The sequence below is a fragment of the Brachyhypopomus gauderio genome, chromosome 1 (genome assembly GCF_052324685.1).
Source record: "Brachyhypopomus gauderio isolate BG-103 chromosome 1, BGAUD_0.2, whole genome shotgun sequence".
In the NCBI taxonomy this organism is placed as follows: domain Eukaryota; kingdom Metazoa; phylum Chordata; class Actinopteri; order Gymnotiformes; family Hypopomidae; genus Brachyhypopomus; species Brachyhypopomus gauderio.
This window is the reverse complement of record NC_135211.1, coordinates 49,426,957-49,445,817: the sequence shown is the minus strand read 5'-3', so window position 1 is coordinate 49,445,817 and position 18,861 is coordinate 49,426,957. Positions and strand designations below refer to the sequence as shown.

At 40.7% G+C, this 18,861-nt stretch overlaps 2 protein-coding genes and 1 long non-coding RNA gene across 3 annotated transcripts; 2 read left to right on the top strand and 1 right to left on the bottom strand.

Moving 5' to 3' along the window:
• Window positions 1–241: 241 nt before the first annotated feature.
• Window positions 242–7,181, top strand: LOC143524107 (uncharacterized). The gene is made up of 5 exons (XM_077018254.1): window positions 242–474; window positions 1,717–2,010; window positions 5,943–6,085; window positions 6,215–6,327; window positions 6,406–7,181. Exons 1-5 carry the CDS (start codon window positions 306–308, stop codon window positions 6,545–6,547), a joined length of 861 nt encoding a protein of 286 aa, XP_076874369.1. The 5' UTR covers window positions 242–305; the 3' UTR covers window positions 6,548–7,181.
• LOC143524572 (uncharacterized) lies at window positions 5,905–9,384 on the bottom strand. Its single transcript, XR_013133489.1, has 5 exons — window positions 9,360–9,384; window positions 7,176–7,262; window positions 7,005–7,047; window positions 6,218–6,323; window positions 5,905–6,055 (listed from the first exon to the last, which is right to left on the bottom strand). It is a non-coding gene; the product is annotated as an uncharacterized LOC143524572 (long non-coding RNA).
• On the top strand, window positions 8,794–18,717 carry LOC143524214 (uncharacterized). Its single transcript, XM_077018262.1, has 5 exons — window positions 8,794–9,041; window positions 15,707–15,970; window positions 16,289–16,434; window positions 16,509–16,609; window positions 16,687–18,717. Exons 1-5 carry the CDS (start codon window positions 8,876–8,878, stop codon window positions 16,826–16,828), a joined length of 819 nt encoding a protein of 272 aa, XP_076874377.1. The 5' UTR covers window positions 8,794–8,875; the 3' UTR covers window positions 16,829–18,717.
• Window positions 18,718–18,861: the final 144 nt, after the last annotated feature.

Genomic DNA, 18,861 nt, shown 5'->3' with positions numbered 1-18,861 from the left:
AGAGCATGAAGCCACATAAACAGACTGGGGATTGAATAATGGTTCATCCATAGTTGAATCTGCCCAAGATTTGGTTATAAACTTGTGATAATGGTATATGGTTCATAAGAGGATCAGAGCTCTGTTGTTTTCACACTTTGACCACAATAATCTTATTTATAGAAGATGCCACTGCTGCTTGGTCACTTCCTTAACTAGCAGCACATTAATTAAACATCACATGAGTAAAGAGGAGCAGCTGTACTGTAGTGTCTTCACACACAGAGACACTAGAGTTTAGTGTTTGAATCTGTGATAGATTAGACATGTCTTGGAGTGTGTCTCATGATGTTAATGGTATTCTGGAGTTGGAGAAAGGAGAGCGGGTGGAGATGGTGGTTGACATCTATGAAAGTGCAGACACTGTTAGAGGTCATGACCCCAACACAGAGATGGAGGACTTCACAAACAGGAATATATCAACTCAACATACAGGTGCATAAACTTTATTTTAAATTTTCAACAGGGCCGGATGATGCTATGGGTTCTTTTTCCATCTCAAGTAAGTTTGCATTGGTAATTCAGAACTAGGAAGTAGTTGTAAGTATTTTAATAACTGAGGGACCAGAGAGACCAGGACAACCAGGGAGCCTGTGGCTGCTTCTGTGGGCCAGGACCCTCTGATGGGTTCTGTGGTTCCAGCACGTTGCCTGGGAATCCACTTTGCGTGTTACTGTCCCCGAAAATGGTGTAACTGGAGTTAAATTGAAGACAGTTTGAATAAACAACAATAGTGTTATATACAGTGCGTTATTTAGAGAGAGGGATTGTTTTTTACTACTTTTTAAACAGCCTGAGACAGAGAATACAATGTTGCTGTCCAAGTGTACATTATAGCTACAGCCTCAATATTTCTGTGTCATGATTTCTGCCCCTGTCTCCTCCCTCGGTCTCGTCTGTGTCTGCATCTGCACTCGTGTGTGTCTGTTTGTGCACATGTGTGTATATATGTCAGTGTTATCTGTCCCACATGTCTCCTGTCTCATCAACGAAGACATTTGTATTCATAAGCAGGAGTGAGATGTGAGTGTGGCTGTAGGTCGTGAGATGAAGAGTCCTGGGACTCCTGCCTAGGGGGATTCCCCAACACCTTCTTCCTACACTGAGTAGTGGGAGAGCTGTGAGGAGTTTGGTTATGACACTGGGGAGTCCTCTGGCTGCTCTGAATCAGAGACAGAGATGATGCAGTCAGTGTCTCCCCTTGTCCTCCCAGGGGGGACGTCTTAGGCTGGTTTGTTGGTGGGTCCTCCCTGGAGTTTTAGAATAGAATAGAATAAACTTTATTGATCCCAAAGATCCTAACAAGTCCCTCTGAGAAAAAGGCCAAGTGCATAGTTACGTGTTTGCATATTTTTTACATTTTTACATATTTACATGTTTACATTTGAAAGTATATATTTGGATAATTTGGCAACACAAAGTGACTGAGACTTTGACATATTAGCACAATCATTTGTTAGTGCAAACCAGTAGAGAGGTAGAGTCACCTACACTCACAAAAACACACAAACTCAACACACACACACCGCACATTTGTGTATGTTTATTTGAAAAGGAATATATATTTTTTAATGGTTATTACAAGGTCAGATAATTCTAAAAAATATCTTGATGGGCATATTCAGCTAATATGAACCTAAAGCTCATATGTGTTTCTCTGTGTGTATTACCCAACAGGAGGAGACACAGCAGGGAGCAGATGTTCCAGACTGACTGCAGTGTGTCTGGTGCTGCTGTGTGTTCTCCTGCTGACTGTCATCATAGTGATGTGGGTCAAGTTCACTTCAGAGAGAGACCAGTTACAGACCAGTTACAACAACTTTACTATAGAGAGAGACCAGTTACAGACCAGTTACAATAACCTGACTATAGAGAGAGACCAGTTACAAAGCAGATACAACAAGCTGATTACAGAGAGAGAAAGTGTACAAAGGGACAGAGACAGACTCCAGTTGAGGCTTTCTGAAATAGGTAAGAGATTCATTAACCTTTTACATCCATTAAGAAATGTATGCTGGAATTCACAGTGATGGCTTGGTTACCTTGAAAAAGTAATATGATTACTGATTACTCCTTTAAAAATTAACTTATTTGCGTTACATATTACTTGATTTTAAAAGTAACTATGTTAAATTACAAGTTACAATATAACTGGCATGATGGAATGACTTCACTGGCATGATGAACAAACATAACATGACTGATATGACTGACAACTGGCATGACTGGAATGAGTGACATGACTAGCATGACTGTAATGACATGACTGATATGAGTGACATGACTGGCATGACATGACTGATATGACTGACATGACTTATGTCTGACATGACTGGACTGACATGACTGACATCTGCGTGTGTCAGAAAAGGAGACACAGAAATAGCTCATCTGGCTAGGGTTGCATCTATGTGAACAATATAGGAAGGCCTGCTTGTGTCTATACATGATTGGGCCTGTATATTACCAACGGAGAGAGATTGAGGGAGCCAGAGACTATGCTTTGTTAATTCACTCCTTGCACACCTAGCACGCATAACATGACTGTCCGTGTATTCAAAGTATGAATGTGAACTGACATGACTGATATGACTGGACTGAAATGATTGGCATGACACCACTTACATGACTGGCAGAACACGACTGACATGACTGGCATGACTGACATGACTGATATAACTGACATGACTGGCATGGCATGCCTGATATGACTGATACGACTGACATTGCTGGCACGACTGACATATACTATACATATACTATAAATATGCATACAAACTATACATACATTTAGGTAGATGTGTGTGTGTGTGTGTGTGTGTGTGTGTGTGTGTGTGTGTGTGTGTGTTTGTTTGTGGTAGTGTATGTTCTGACATTAATCAGATTAAGCAAATAAAGTCACCCATTGTCAATTGTCTTGAATCTCAAGAAGATATGCAGGGGCCCATGGGCCATATAGGATATGAGCATTGTTTAGAGTAAATAATTAACCTTGGATTTGAATACATGTAGCGTGCTCTGAAGTATCAGTGTCCATTTAACTGGCTTATGAGTCACCAAGGCCCAAAAGGTCACAAAACATTGTAATGGCAAAACAATTCAGATAATAGATCTAAATCACTTGCTGAGATTATCTTAGTGTGTCTTTGGATGACAAAAATAAGCTAAACATCAGTTAGTGTGTTGGAAATGGCTAGAGAACTGTGTATATGAAGCATAATTGTAGTCCTGTGTGTGAATGTGTATGGAGAAAAAAGTTAAATATCTGTGTGTGTGTGTGTGTGTGTGTGTGTGTGTGTGTGTTTTAGTCAAAGAGTAATGGGTATACATGGCTAGGGCAGTGTGTATGTTAAACCTATAAGTAGGTGTGTGTGTGTGTGTGTGTGTGAGAGAGAGAGAGAGAGAGAGAGAGAGTGTGTTTTCAAAAACAGAAGCTAAACGTCAGTTTGTGTGTTTGTATCTGGGTTACTCATAGAGAAATGGGTAGGTATGGCAAGGGCAGTGTGAAAGCTACAGAGGCCTGTGTTTTTGTAAGTGCATGTGAAAGAGAGGGGGGGGAGGTAGAGCCCATGGGTTGTAAAGTGTTGGAAGCATGGGGGAGTGTGAGGGGAGTGGAGGAGGGGGGGGCAGCGTGTGTGAGAAAGGCACCTGCGTGTGTCTCTACTTCTCCCTGCACTGCTGAGTATGGAAAATGAAAATATTCACTGTAGAGCTGTTTGTGGACGGATTTGGCTCAAAATTGGCACATAGGACCACACTGGTCATGTGAATGTGGATGTCAATTTTCATAACAATCAGACATACTATGGCGTAGTTATTGAACTGTGAATTTGATGTGTTATGATGGTAGCATTGTGATGCATATGAAAAATATTAATTTGTCAAAACCTTAGGATTTTTTCGCTAATCTTAGCATTTCAGAGTCTGCTGAGTATTACAAGGTGTGATTTAAGGTGATGGAGTTAAAATGCTAGGACTAGTATGAAAATGGCAAGTTATATATATTTGATAATAGTGAAAAAGTGGTACATTTTTGCAAAGCACATGTAATTAGAAAGTTGCTAGGAATTCTGCATACAATCATATGAGTGCAAGCATTTCTTGATAAGTGAAAATATCTAGGAGAAATTCAGGATTTTTTTAGTATAGCGCCACCTAGTGGTGCAATTCCCTTCCAACATGGGTATGTCTTAGAGGGTGTGTACATGAACATACCATGTCAGTTTCATGTGTATGTACCTATGGTAAGTAGGTCAAATGGCCAATTAATTAAAATTAAAATTAATTGGCTTATGGCGGCCATGTTTTTTGAGTGATGAGGTCATCATTGTGTGTCTTGATACCACTTGACCCCATGATGATGCCTGTAAAGTTTTGGTTTGATGTGACTAATGGTTTCTGAGAAACAGTTTTTCCCATGTTATAGCGCCCCCTATTGGACAATCGTGGCCTGCTTTGACCTGTGACCTCTGAGTCATGTGTCCTAACAACTGATATATTTTCATGAAGATTGGTCAAAGCATTGCTGAGATATAGCTGCTGAAGTAAATTTGGCCACGCCTCAGAGCTATTGATTGACATGTGACAGCCAGGCTGTATGGAAATGTCACAATGTTGGCGATGGGTTTTGATAATGAGATTCTTCTGAGTAGTTTGATACCAAGACTGTGGTGATCAGACGAAAAACCAAGGAGTAGTAGGCAAAAGTAGGTTTTGCATATTATGCAAATTAGCAAAAAATCTAAGTAGGCGGAGCTTCATAGTTGTATATGAAATGTCCTATTGAATTGAGCCAAGGAATGCATAGGAAGTGGAATTTTGTTTCTATGACTTATGGTATGGGAGATATGGGCCAAAAAGTCACATAGTGTGCTATAGCGCCACCATCAGGCCGATGTGGGTCCCTATAAGTGTGTGTGGTCCTTTTGACCTAGAGAACAAGTTTGGCAAGTTTGGTGTGTCTAGGCCTTACGGTTTAGGCTGCAGTATCATTTATAGACAGCAAAATGGGAAGAAGAATAATAATAAGAAAAACGCTAACAATTACAATAGGGTTCCCACACTATGTGTGTGTGAACCCTAATTAGTAGTCACATTCAGCAGCAAAATGAGTTTTTCCAATACTCACTTTATTGGAAGTGCATTTTAACAGTAACAATCTCCTTACATTTAAATAATGTATCTCCTGACATTACGTTTGTGTCACTGCGCGGTATTATTTGTAAATATATTTGTAAACGTAATACAAGCGAACTATTCAGTCAGACACCTATTTGTTGTGAAACGAAATACTATTACAATTTCAAACATTTTTAAGTAGGATACGTTAGCCAAAATTCTAGCACTTTTCAAACCTGGAATACAATGCAACATTAAAATTGGTCAGTTAAATGTTCCTTCCCCTGTTTTTGAGGGGTATTTCTTTACATTACCACATATCGTTACGGAGAACACTGCACAGAATGACGTGAACGCACTGGCACTCTCACAGGTTCGCGCGCAGTGTGCGGAGTCGAGCACTAAAATAAAAATAGTAACGCACAGTGACTTGGATAAGTAACTTTAATCTGATTACTAGACTGGAAATAGTAACTCGTTATATTACTCTTTACTGAAAAAAGTCATAAGATTACTTAGTTACTAAGTTACGTGTTACTGACATCACTGGGAATTCATATGCACATCATTGCATTTATAGCAGGACTGCCATATCAAGGACAATAATGTCTGCAAGAGCTTGAATCATGTACCACAAACTTGAATCATAACTTAGAATTATAATTTTAATGATAGATATCCAGCACTGGGTAAGTGTGACTCAGGGCTGCAGAGAATGACAGTAGTACCTGACTGTGTTGCTGGTGATGTATCAGCTCTGGTTTATTTTGTGTTAATCTGAATAGACAAGGCCACTGAGCAGGGATGGATGTGCTTCAACTCCAGTATGTACTACATCTCTACTGAAGAGAAGACCTGGAGTGAGAGCAGACAGTTCTGCAGAGAGAGAGGAGGTGACCTGGTGATCATAAACAGCAGACAGGAACAGGTGAGATAAAATTGGAGGGTTGTTTAACAAATACATGTTTTTGAATGTTGTGCCGTCTGATGTTGTGTAAGCAGGGTGTATCTGTGGTAGTTTCACATAAATGTACAACCAGTTGTTACACTTCTACAGTACCTTGTTTCCATGATGAGGGGAGATAGGAAAGCTTGGATTGGTCTGACTGACACAGACAAAGGGACGAACCAGGGCTGGAAGTGGGTGGATGGCACAGCACTGGAGACTAAGTAAGATAATCACTGATCTGAGCCCTGTTGAAAATTAATGTCTCTTACACTACAAAACAGTCTGATTGTTTCTTTCAGCTACTGGAAAACTCGGGAACCCAATGGACCACATGAACACTGTGTCATTACAGACCACGGCTCTGACAGTGTACAAAACTGGGCTGATTATCAATGTATTCGCTCCTTTTTTTGGATCTGTGAAAAGAGCATTTTTAGATAAACTTGTAATAATTGTTATTTATGCTGGCAGTGTTATTTTGGAAGAATACATGTTGAGCTGCATGTTGGATTTCCTTCTGTCGTTTTCTGAAAATGACTTGCAGATTAGCAGAAGCATATGTAGGCAAAACAGTTGTATTGTGATCCAAGCCCAAAACACAAAACAGAAAACAGGGACAGATCAACCAGGAATCCCAGAGTCATCATCAGACAGGCAGAGTAACCAGGTTGACCAGGAACAGCAGACAGTATGTTAATGTGAGATCAACCAAACAGGTGAAAATAAGACCCACATGACTGATAACAGCTGGAGAAACAATCAGGAACTCAGCTAGACTATAGACTTTGCGCTAAGGTGTTTGTGACGAGGGTTTTTAAACAGTCAGAGATGTTAGTTCACAGGTGTGCAGTGAGGTATGTTAGTTTTATGGTGTGAACACGGAGAACATGAGACTTACGAGGCATGCTGGTGCTAAAACAGACACTGACACGAACGCAGCACTAAACCAAATAATGAGAATATGGGGGAAGAATGGTGTAAACTCAATAGGATTGTATTTGTACTGAACACTAAGAACAACAAACAAAAGTAAAGAACAAACCATACAAAGTAAGGAACTAACACATACCAGGGTTAACACATGGACTACAGGAGGTGGAGTGAGCAGAAGTGGGCGTCTCCCCTGAGGTGCCACGCCTACCGTGAAACTAAGGAACTAAGGAGAAACACACATAAGAATGACAGGTGGGGGAGGAGCCAAGTATGATGGTGTTAACACACAATAATATATTCATATCACACTCACTTTATTCTGTGGTCTGCTGCACTGCACAGAATAAGTAGTTTCACTTATTTTAATTCAATATTTGAATAAATGTTTACACTGAAGACACTAAATGTCTTTATACTCCATATTTACCAGACCAGCTGAGCAACAGTAATGTACATGGATCAACTACTGCTGTTCTAACAAACATATGCACTTCCATAAAGTCCCACAAACTTTGAGATAAAACTCTCTCACCAAATGGGAGACAAATACAGCTAGTTCTACCTACACAATTTTAATATGGTAAATGATTTTGAAAGAGCAGGGTTTTCTTATTAGTAGAATGTAAAGGTGATTGTAGGTGTGACATTGTGAAAGGCAGAGGCAGGGTGCTGAAATGAGTCTTTGTTGACCGAGGTGGTGAGGACATCTCTGTCTGAGGGACACACTAGATGAAGGGCTCACGTTGGGCTCAGGTTCTGCCAGTGGAGGGCACACAGGCTCTGGAGTGAAGTGCACCAGGTGAGTTAAAGAAGGCTGATTTAGATGTAATCATGTTAGGTTAATGAAACTGAGTTATTCACTCAATGTTTAAAGCCTGCGACAGAGAGAAACTACTCATGTATTACCAACCAACAGGCAGCCAACATTATGCTGAAGTTCACTTACTACTAAAAGTAACTCCACATTCAAACTTCAGTCAGACCGTTCATACTAATCCAGAAAAATGTGAGTTTGCAGCCATTAGCTGCTCCATACTCTTACTAGCCTACTTGCTGGGTCCTTAAGCCCTACTTTTTCAAACGACTGTTGTCACCATCACTAGTGTCCGCTGAGTCCTAAAGTCTACCCGATATAGACACAACCTAATGTTTATATGGTCCTAGCCACTACATATATATTGGGGATAAGACTTGAAACACACTAAACAGAGAGGCACTTTAAAATAGAGGAAAGCAGAGGACAACAGAAGATTATTTGCCCTGTATTGGTTTACCATCTATGTTTCGTTAATGAAACAAGTCTCTAGTTTGCTCAAGCTCAAGTGTGACATGCCTGCTGTGATGGTAAGTGGACTGTGGACTTCACACCTCAACCACAGGTTGCACTTTTGCCCTCTTAGAAACCATGTTCATGACAAGACACATCACAAGCTGTTCTATATCTGTCACTACTTTATGTCCATAGTGGGTGTCAACAGTATTTGTCAAAGAGATTGACTTTAATCAGACATGTTAAACATACTAATAATATATTAGATAAACTGAAAAAAGTGTGAGATTTGGTCTTTTGAATCAAGCTGTTTCTTTTTATTGTTATTAGAGCTCTTTAGCTGTAGCATTTTTGTTCCAGCTGAAGTTCAAAACTTTGCGGAGTTAAACGAGAAATTTATTTATATTTATAAAGACTGCTGCTTGGTCACTTCCTGGCAGAATCACTTCAGTTAAACTCAGTCAGGAAACATCACATGAGTAAAGAGGTGCAGCAGTGCTTTAGTGTCTTCACACACAGACAGAAACAGTAGTTCAGTGTTTTAGTGAATCCTTCACAGGTCAGAGATGTCTAAGAGTGTTTATGATGTGAGCTACATGGAGGAGCTGAGAGGAGATCAAGAGGACATGGTGGTGGTTATTTATGAGAGTAGAGATGCTGTTGGAGACCATTACACACATGCAAAATTGGAGGATGCAGACTCAGACAGGAAACTACAATCTCAACCCACAGGTAATGTTATAAATTCTCTATTCAACCACATATGAATGTAGGTAGATAATAATAGCTAAAGAGCTCTTATATCCATTAGATTACATTGACTATAAGACTTGGAACAGTCTTATAGTCAAAAAACAGAAAACCTTTTGGCTGTACAACCATACAAAGTGAGGAGTCATTTCAACTGTAACGCCAATGGCGTGATGGAGCAAATAGGAGGCAGACACAAATGCTGAGAAAATCCAAGTTGTCCAGAGAGAGACACGATTTACTCAAATGACATGGCTAGGGATGTTAACTACAATATACATTGACATGGGAAATACTGACCTGAGCAGCTGTGCATTAAACAAAGACCAGCACTCAAACATGGGAAACACAGTGCTAAAATATAAGATACTAACAAGAAACTAAACAAGGAACACATGGGAACAATTACAAGGGGCGTGGTTACAAAATACCAGGCTCAACACAAAAGACTTGACAGACAGGAGAGAGACCGATCAAGATGTGAATGGCAGACGGTGGGTGGAGCCAGACGTGACATCAACAAGGTCTTCTTCAGTCAGAAAAGAAAAATTCAGTTGGAAAGTTTTATGCTCACAGAAAGATATTGCATTACACAGCAACAACGTTTTGAAAAAAAAAAAAACTGAACCAAATTTGAGCAAATTGTGTTTTGTAGATTCAGCTACTGGAAAACTGGGGAACCCAACAGACTAAATGAACTTTGTGTCATTACAGGCCATGGCTCGGACAGTGTAAAAACTAGTCTGATTTTCACTGTAGTGACCAGTTTGGTTGGATCTGTGAAAAGAGTATTTTTAGATGAACCTGAATTAGAATTAATGTTTGGTGTTCATTCTGGCAGTGTTATTATTTTGGAAGAATAAATGTAAAAATGCATATGGATTCCCATCTGTCCTTTTGTATTTTAGTCAACCCTCTGAAGTGAAATTTCTGTGAGAGGACTTAAACCATTAGTGCAAGTATGTGCAGACAAAATATCAAGTTGTAATGTGCACCACCACAGTTGTAATGTGCAGCAAGCACAATATATAAAATACAAGATATTAGTCAGGCAAAATAGTTTTAACAGAAAGAAACAACCTGGATCTGAAAATCATCATCAGACAGGCAGAGTAACCAGATCGATCAGGAGCAGCAGACAATATGTTAATGCAGGATCAACCAAACAGGTGAAAACAAGGTCCACAGGAGTGATAACTACAGCTGGAGATACAACATCAGGAACTCAGCTAGACAATAGACTTTGCACTAAGGCAGGGGTTGGCAACCTATGGCACGCGTGCCACCATTGACACGCGATGGCATAATATCAGTGGCACACGAGACGCTGGACCAGCATCAGCAAAAAAAAAATTTAAACTCAACAATTTAATCTCGTGGCACACTCATTGACTAGACATGTTAAAGATGGCACTCCATGTCTCAAAGGTTGCCGACCCCTGCACTAAGGTGTTTGTGAAAAGGGTTTGTAAACAGTGTCACGCATAGCTCCACCCCTCCTGTTGTTTGGTTCCTTTTAGCTCCGACCAGCTTTTCCTAGCACCTCCTTTCCTAGCACTTCTTGTTTAATCCCTGTTTGTTAGTTTATATTTTAAAATATACCCAGGGTAAAAACTGGGACCCTGGGTTCTTAATTTCGTTCCACCTCATGTACCACATGTGATGTGAATAACAATAAAGTCTCCTTGAACCCTTGAATCCTATATTTCTAATCTGTAATCATTGCTGTTTGCTTCATTTCCCTCTTGTTTGTTCTGATATGGATATCTGTGTTGGCTTGTTGACCCTGGATCATGACCCCGACTCTTGATTATGGATATGGATTAATAAACCTCCCTCTACTCAGCACACGCGTCTGCCTCATCACTCACTGACACCCCAAACATTACAGGGAGTGATACTAGTCCACAGGTGTGCACAGAGAGGTGTATGCCCAGTGATTAGTACACAGGTGTGCAGCAGCTGTATAAAAATACACGGTTTCTCTTTAAATCACTTTAAAGTACAGACATGTGGACAGTAATGGGTGTGGCCAGTGATTAGTACACAAGTGTACTGAAGCTGCTGCTATAGGCTGTATAATCATTGGGAGAGCATTAGAATCATTGACCTGCTGCTCTCATAATGTATAAGAGTTCTGGTTCCAAATGAGGGCTCATGTCTGCCCTCTGCTGGTCATAAATAAAATGTGTTGTCTCTGTTCTCAGCCCAATAAAACTTTTCTGAACACAGAGAGGGAATTTAAAATAGAGGAAGGGAGAGGACAAAAGAGGATCACGGTCCTGTATTCATTTACTATCTTTGTTTTGTTAATGAAACAAGTGTCTAGTCTGCACAAGCTAAAGTGAGACAATGAGTTTGCAAGGGCAAGTGGGCTGGGTGTTGACTTCACACCTCAACCACATATTCTTCTGCCATCATTGACACTCTATTAATGACAGACAAGTCACAAGCTCACAGTGTGTGTCAACAGCATTTGTAAAAAATAATTTAAAGTAATTAAAGACATATACATGTTGAGAACATGTTAAATACACTGAAAATATGTGTGAGATTTGGTCTTCTGAATCAAGCTGTTTTTTATTCTTATTAGTTGCAGTTTTGTGCACTACCCAGACCTCCTGCAGTAAACACACTGGTATCCATCTAATTAAATTAAGCTACAAACTCTAGTCAGCAGGTGTGTCTGTTAATCAGAGTTTTTTAGCTGTAGCTTTTGTTTTCCAGCAGAAGTTCAAAATTTTGTGGGCTTAAAAAAGGCCCAGTTGGACTTAACACCCTGACACAAGAAGTTCATTTAGATTTCATTTATAGACTGTTACTTGGCCAGAGGTGTCAATTCCAGGTTCAGAAAGTAAAATTCCTCACCAGGATTTTGCTCAAGCTTGCTAGATGTTCTAATTAGCGCAATACAGGTAAAATTAGTGGAATCAACGCAATCCAGGAAGCCTGAGCAAAATCCTGGTGAGGACTGTTACTTTCTGAACCTTTAATTGACACCTCTGTTGGTCAATTCCTTAACTGACATCAGTACTTCAGTTAAACTCAGGAAACACCACATAAGTAAAGAGATGCAGCTCTATCTGGTGTCTTCACACACAGACAGAAACACAGTTGTTCACTGTGTATCGTGCGAAGAAATAAGCAGGATGCCGAGACGAGAGCTACACTCAGGCCCGTTGACAGTCTTGCTAGGGCCCGGGACAAGAAAGTTTAATGTGCCCCCCCCCCCCCCCCCCCCCCCCCGGCGCACGTCATTTGAATTTCGTCATTTGACAATCCTTCTGTTAGGTCATATATTATATAATATAGCCACACATCAAAGCTGTTTCTGACAGCTGACTGGTTATATACTTGACGCGTCGCGAGCGGTGCGAGGGTTCGCGCGAAAATGACGTAATCGCAGTGGCACCGACCGTGTGCGAGGGCCTCACGCGCTGTCCATGCAAGGTCGTGCACCTCTTGACTTTTGTAACTTCGCGCGCGACGCGCTTCAGCGCAATGAACAAAGTCATGTTTGCAGGGTTCATACACCTTGTGGAATTAATGTGGAATTAAAGCAATTGTACTTCACTTTAAAGGTCAATTTCAATATTTTCCAGCACGTTAAACTTAATTAAGTTAAATAGTTATACATATACTCGAAATAATTCGCTTTTTATCACATTATTTAATGGTTGTTTATTTTCAAAACGCCCAATCTTAACGTCTTCACGAGAACTGTTCAGTCAGACAGCTATTTGTTGTGAAACGAAGTAGTTACTTTCAAGCATTTTCAAGTATTTTAGCCTAAATTCCAGCACTTTTCAAACCTGGAACACAATGCAACATTAAAATTCGTCAGGTAAATGTTTTCCTTTCTTTTCTGCGCTCCAGATTTCTGTTTACTTTAACTATCCACCACTGTATTTCCCGCTGTTGGGCGGGTACCAGCCGGGCTACGATCGGTGCTGGATCAAACCATTTTCCAGTGGGATGCGGGGGTGTATGCACTTAATGGAAAATATGCAGATAGGTTAAAAAACATATATATTTTAGCCATTGAGTTTATTTTGAGTACAGAATTTTATATTAATGAAAGATTTCAAGATTATTTAAAAATTATAGACTTTAAATAAAAAATAAATTGCTGGGCTCTTTGATGGGCCCCCCTGACCCTGGGGCCCGGGACAACAGACCCGGTTGTCCCCCCCTGTCGACGGGGCTGGCTACACTAATATCAACACATATAATATATAGCGATATATTGATTGATTATGAATAATTATAAGGGGCACCACCCTGAAATTCTAGGGAAATGTGTATTTGATAACTGGAATAGATGAAAAGTTGGTTTAGGTTCAGAGAGTTAATCAAGCAATTAAATGAATCAGAGGAAGGGCAAACCAACTCAAGTGAAACTAACTATCAAACAAAAAACTCCACAGACCATTTAAACCAATGTTAACCAACCCAAAGGCTACTATGATTAAAGTAAATGAAAATGGAGGAAAATCCCTTTTGGATGAAGCTATTATCTGGAAGATACTGGCGTGTCTTATATCTGTGCTAAAATAAGATGAAAACTAGGTCTGAAATGTAAGAACTGGCTAAAATGTATGTATCACACTACCTTGGTTAGAGATGTTAGTCCTATAGTGAGTATATGAGTGAGAATATGAATGAAGGCAGTGTTACTCAGGGCTAGAGACTTTCAGGCTCAGATGGCTGTGCACTGGTGCCGGTAGGAATACGCGGTATTTTGAAGTCCAAAATGAACCCACGTGTACTTTCCGAGGTTGTACCAAGCATTCAGTGACCAGCTGTTTGGTGAAGTTGAGCGACAATGTATGAGCAGGTCCAATCCGGACCGCTGTACACTTGGTTGAGTAATCCAGGCCTTCGTGGACTTGGACAAGTCTGCTCGCTGACCAGTCTTTATGTGCTACTGCAGAATTTGCATAAATTTCTTCCAAAGACAGACCTAATCCCAACTCTAAAAACGAATGCAGGAGGCAAGAAAACTTTGCAATACGCGTTATAGCAAATTACGTGAGTTTAAACAAACTCACGGCTAAACAGATGTTAGGCTTTACTTAATTAGTCCTTCGATTCCCTGAGATTGGCATTTTCATGGAAATCCAGGCACATTTCTTGTAGAGATGTTTTGGCTTCTTTCCAACTCCTAATTATTACTTCCACTTCAACTAACTTTCTTACTAGCTTACGGAGTTTTAGTATTGATCCAAGGGTGTTGCGAGAAGGAATGGACTAGAGCACCTCAATGTTCAGAAGATTTCAAGCTGGCTAACGACATCTATTCACGTTTTGAAGTCATGGATTCACACCCTCCATCCTCCTCCCCCCACACAATACAATCAATCACTCTGGATTGCCCACCTGCCCCTGCCGCCCTCTCAGTCCAGGAGGGGGATGTGAACAGGCTGTTTAGGAGGCTTAATCCACACAAGGCCTCGGTCCCTGACTCCGTGTCCTCTGCCACCTTGAGACACTGTGCTGATGAGCTGGCTCCAGTCTTCACTGGAATCTTCAACTCTTCCCTGGAGTCATGCCATGTCCCAGCCTGTTTCAAGTCCTCCATCATCGTCCCTGTCCCCAAGAAACCACGCGCCACAGGACTTAATGACTACAGGCCTGTGGCCCTGACGTCCGTAGTCATGAAGTCCTTTGAACGTCTGGTTCTATCCCACCTCAAGTCCATCACCAACCCTCTTCTGGACCCCCTGCAGTTTGCCTACAGGGCCAACAGGTCTGTAGATGATGCCGTAAACCTGGCCCTCCACTTCATCCTGCAGCAGCTGGACTCCCCAGGAACCTACTGTGACGTGGCGCACGGGAGAGGAATGGAGGAATCTAATAATTTATTAAAAATCAAATATTAAAGTTATGACCAACTACGCCACCCTGGGAATTACACCCAGAGAATTATCACAGGTCCATGGGTACCACGGGACAAAGAGAGATTTAAAAATGACAATTTTATTCAAGCATGAAGATGGACAATGACAAGTAATAAAATAAAATAAAAAAAAAGACACAAACGACTTGGCTCAGCTTCCAGCAGAAACTCTTGGCTGCTAATTGACAAGAATCATAAAAGAAAGAGAACAGCAAAAGCAGAGGAGCACACTCGGTGAGGCAGCTTAAATCAAATAAATAAAAATCACTCACACGTGTCTCCGTGACAATTACATTACTAGGATCCAGTACATATCCAGTACCTATGCCAGAATACAGGGTTATAAGAATCATGGTCAATTCTGGCATTCTTGGATATAGGTCTGTTTGCAAATTCCAAAGGTGATACTTTCTGGTTAGGAAGGACTAGGTCCTGGTGAATCTATGATACACAATGATTATAAATAAATAGGTGGACACAGGTGCAAACAATGAAACGTAGTAATATAGAAAACTGCGTATAGTCTGACGTCAGTTCTGGGTGTCGCTGGTGTCAGCCAACCTCACCGCAAGGTGGTCTGGGTTTGAGTTTTGGTCTGGTCCACTCTGTGTGGAGTTTGCATGTTCTCCATGTGGCGGCTGGCGACCTGTCCATGGTGTTCCCTACCTTTGCCCGATGATGCTGGGATTGGCTGTGAATGTGGAGATAAAATTAAGGCACATGATTCTCTTTGTGCATTACCAACTAGGAGGTGACACTACAGAAAGAAGAAAACCCAGAAGAAGATTGCAGATGACTGCAGTGTGTCTGGGGCTGCTGTGTGTTCTCCTGCTGGTTGTCATCATAGTGCTGTGGGTCAAGTTCACTGCAGAGAGAGACCAGCTACAGACCAGATACAGTAACCTGACTGTAGAGAGAGACCAGCTACAGACCAGAAACTATAACCTGACTATAGAGAGAGAAAGTGTACAAAGGGACAGAGACAGAATCCAGTTGAGGCTTTCTGAAATAGGTAAGAGATTAATTAACCTCTTACATCCATTAAGAAATGTATGCTGGAATTTATATGCACATAATTGCAGAAAGGGCAGTAATGGTGTGGATAATGTAACTGCATGTTGCATTTATAGCACTGCCATATCAAGTACCATAATGTCTGTAAATATTTGACTCATATATCATAAATGTAACTACTTAGGATCATAATGTTAATGATAGATATCCAACACTGGGTAAGAGTGACTCGGGGCTGTAGAGAACTACAGTAGCACCAGACTGTGTTACTGTAGATGCATCAGCTCTGGTTTATTTTGTGTGTTAATCTGAATAGACAAGGCCACTGAGCAGGGATGGATGTGCTTCAACTCCAGTTTTTACTACATCTCTACTGAGGAGAAGAAGAACTGGAGTGAGAGCAGACAGGACTGCAGAGAGCGAGGAGCAGACTTGGTGATCATAAACAGCAGAGAGGAACAGGTGAGGCAGATTGTTTTGTGATGGTGTGATGTAAGTGGTATAGTTTCATATAAATGTATGTTACACTTCTACAGAACTTTGTTTCCATGATGAGGAGAGATAAGCAAGTTTGGATTGGTCTGACTAACACAAACCAGGACTGGAAGTGGGTGGATGGCACAGCACTGATGACTGAGTAAGATATCACTGATCTGAGCCCTGTTGAAAATTAATGTCTCTTACACTACAAAACAGTCTGATTGTTTCTTTCAGATACTGGAGAACTGGGGAACCCAATGGACCAAATGAACACTGTGTCTCTACAGGCAGTGGCTCTGACAGAGTAAAAAACTGGGCTGATTATCAATGTATTCGCTTCTTTTTTTGGATCTGTGAAAAGAGCATTTTTAGATGAACTTGTATTAGAATTAATAATTTATATTCTTTCTGGCAGTGTTATTTTGGAAGAATACATGTTGAGCTGCATGTTGGATTTCCTTCTGTCATTTTCTGAAAATGACTTGCAGATTAGCACAAGCATATGTAGACAAAACAGTTGTAATGTTATCCAAGCCCAAAACACAAAACAGAGAAAACAGGGACACATTAAGGAGGTGAGGGAGGAGCCACGTATGACAGTGTTAACACACAATACTCACTTTATTCTGTGGTCTGCTGCACTGCACAGAAATAGTAGTTTAACTTATTTTAATTCAATATTTGACTAAATGCTTACACTGAAGTCACAGCAGTATTTTGCACCAAAGTGAGTTTTGTAGGCTGTATAATCATGGGGAGAGCACTAGAATCATTAACCTGCTGCTCTTGTTGTGTTTGGCGTTAAATGTGTTGGTTATGATGTACAAGAGTGGAGTTCTGATTCCAAATAATGGCTCATGTCTGCCCTCTGTTGGTCGTAATACATAAAATATGTGTTGTTTCTGTACTCAGCCAAATAAAATTTTCTGTAAATGCTAAATGTCTTTATACACCATATTTATCAGACCAGCAGAGCAACACAGACTTTAAGATAAAACTCACCAGATGGGAGACAAATACAGCTAGTTCTACCTACACTATTTTAATATGGTAAATGATTTTGAAAGAGCAGGGTTTTCTTATTAGTAGAATGTAAAGGTGATTGTAGGTGTGACATTGTGAAAGGCAGAGGCAGGATGCTGAAATGAGTCTTTGTTGACCGAGGTGGTGAGGACACCTCTGTCTGAGGGACACACCAGATGAAGGACTCACGTTGGGCTCAGGTTCTGCCAGTGGAGGACACACAGGCTCTGGAGTGAAGTGCACCAGGTGAGGTGCTCCTCTCAGGGTCGGGTGATGGAGACACGACCGTACAGGACGTACCAATGAATGATCAATAAAGTTGAGAAACATTAAGCAACAATCTTTAAGCCCTATCCGGACGGGATTAGTTTCTCAGGGGGTCCTGGGGTAATTTTCTCTTTTACGGGGGGTCCTCTGTGATTTTAATCCCGTCCGGAACGAGCATGTCCGTGTTTTTCTCAGACGTCCTCAGAGAAAATTACAGGCGGAATTACCTACTGTTTTTCGCTGTACTCAGTGGTCGTCTGGTAATTTTAGTCCCGTCCGGATCCACATGTCTGAGTTTATACATGCAGACATCACCTCGCGTTTAATAAAACAGCTATATGTCCACTGCCACGCACCGTAGTTACACGTTGGGCGCGCGTTTTCACGGAGATCCACGTAAAGACAGCGGCGAGCGAAAATGGATTTACTGGATTTTTAAATGGATTTATTTTATTTTATTTAACGGATTTATTTAGCTATTTACATTCATTAGCGATTTTTTATAATGTGTTTTCTGTATTGGTTTAACAAAATAGCTTAACTTAAACGGAGATCTTAAATGCTGAACTGAACAGCAGTAAAGTTAAAAGTTAAAAAGGAATCATCAGAGTTGGCAGTGTGACATTATTAAACATGCTATCACGTGACAAGGCGATGTCATGTGACCGAGAAAGCCAAAAACTCACGGGTCCTCCTGTTTTTTCAATTGCTGTCCGGATGCAAGAGTTTTATCACTGAGTACAAGGGTGAAATATTTTTCACAGACGTCCCCCTGAAAAACTAATCCCGTCCGGATAGGGCTAGCAAAACCATCAAGCCATTTCTCACAATCCTGTTTCCACATTCTGTCATGCTCCAATGTCATGATATTGTGCATTTGTGCACTCAAAACAATTAGAGATTTAAAAGACTTTTGTAAAGCATTCATGAAATTGAAATCTTAAAGATGTTCATAAATCCTGGAGATTTGACATTTTGGGGAAAACCAAAAGCAGTCCAGTCAAATTTACCATTAAAGTATGAACAAAGCACAGCGTTCATGATTGAACTCGGCTGGGAATAATTAATAGCTAACCAAATAGGGGGAGGGCTTGGTCACAATTAGGAGGAAAGGCAAAA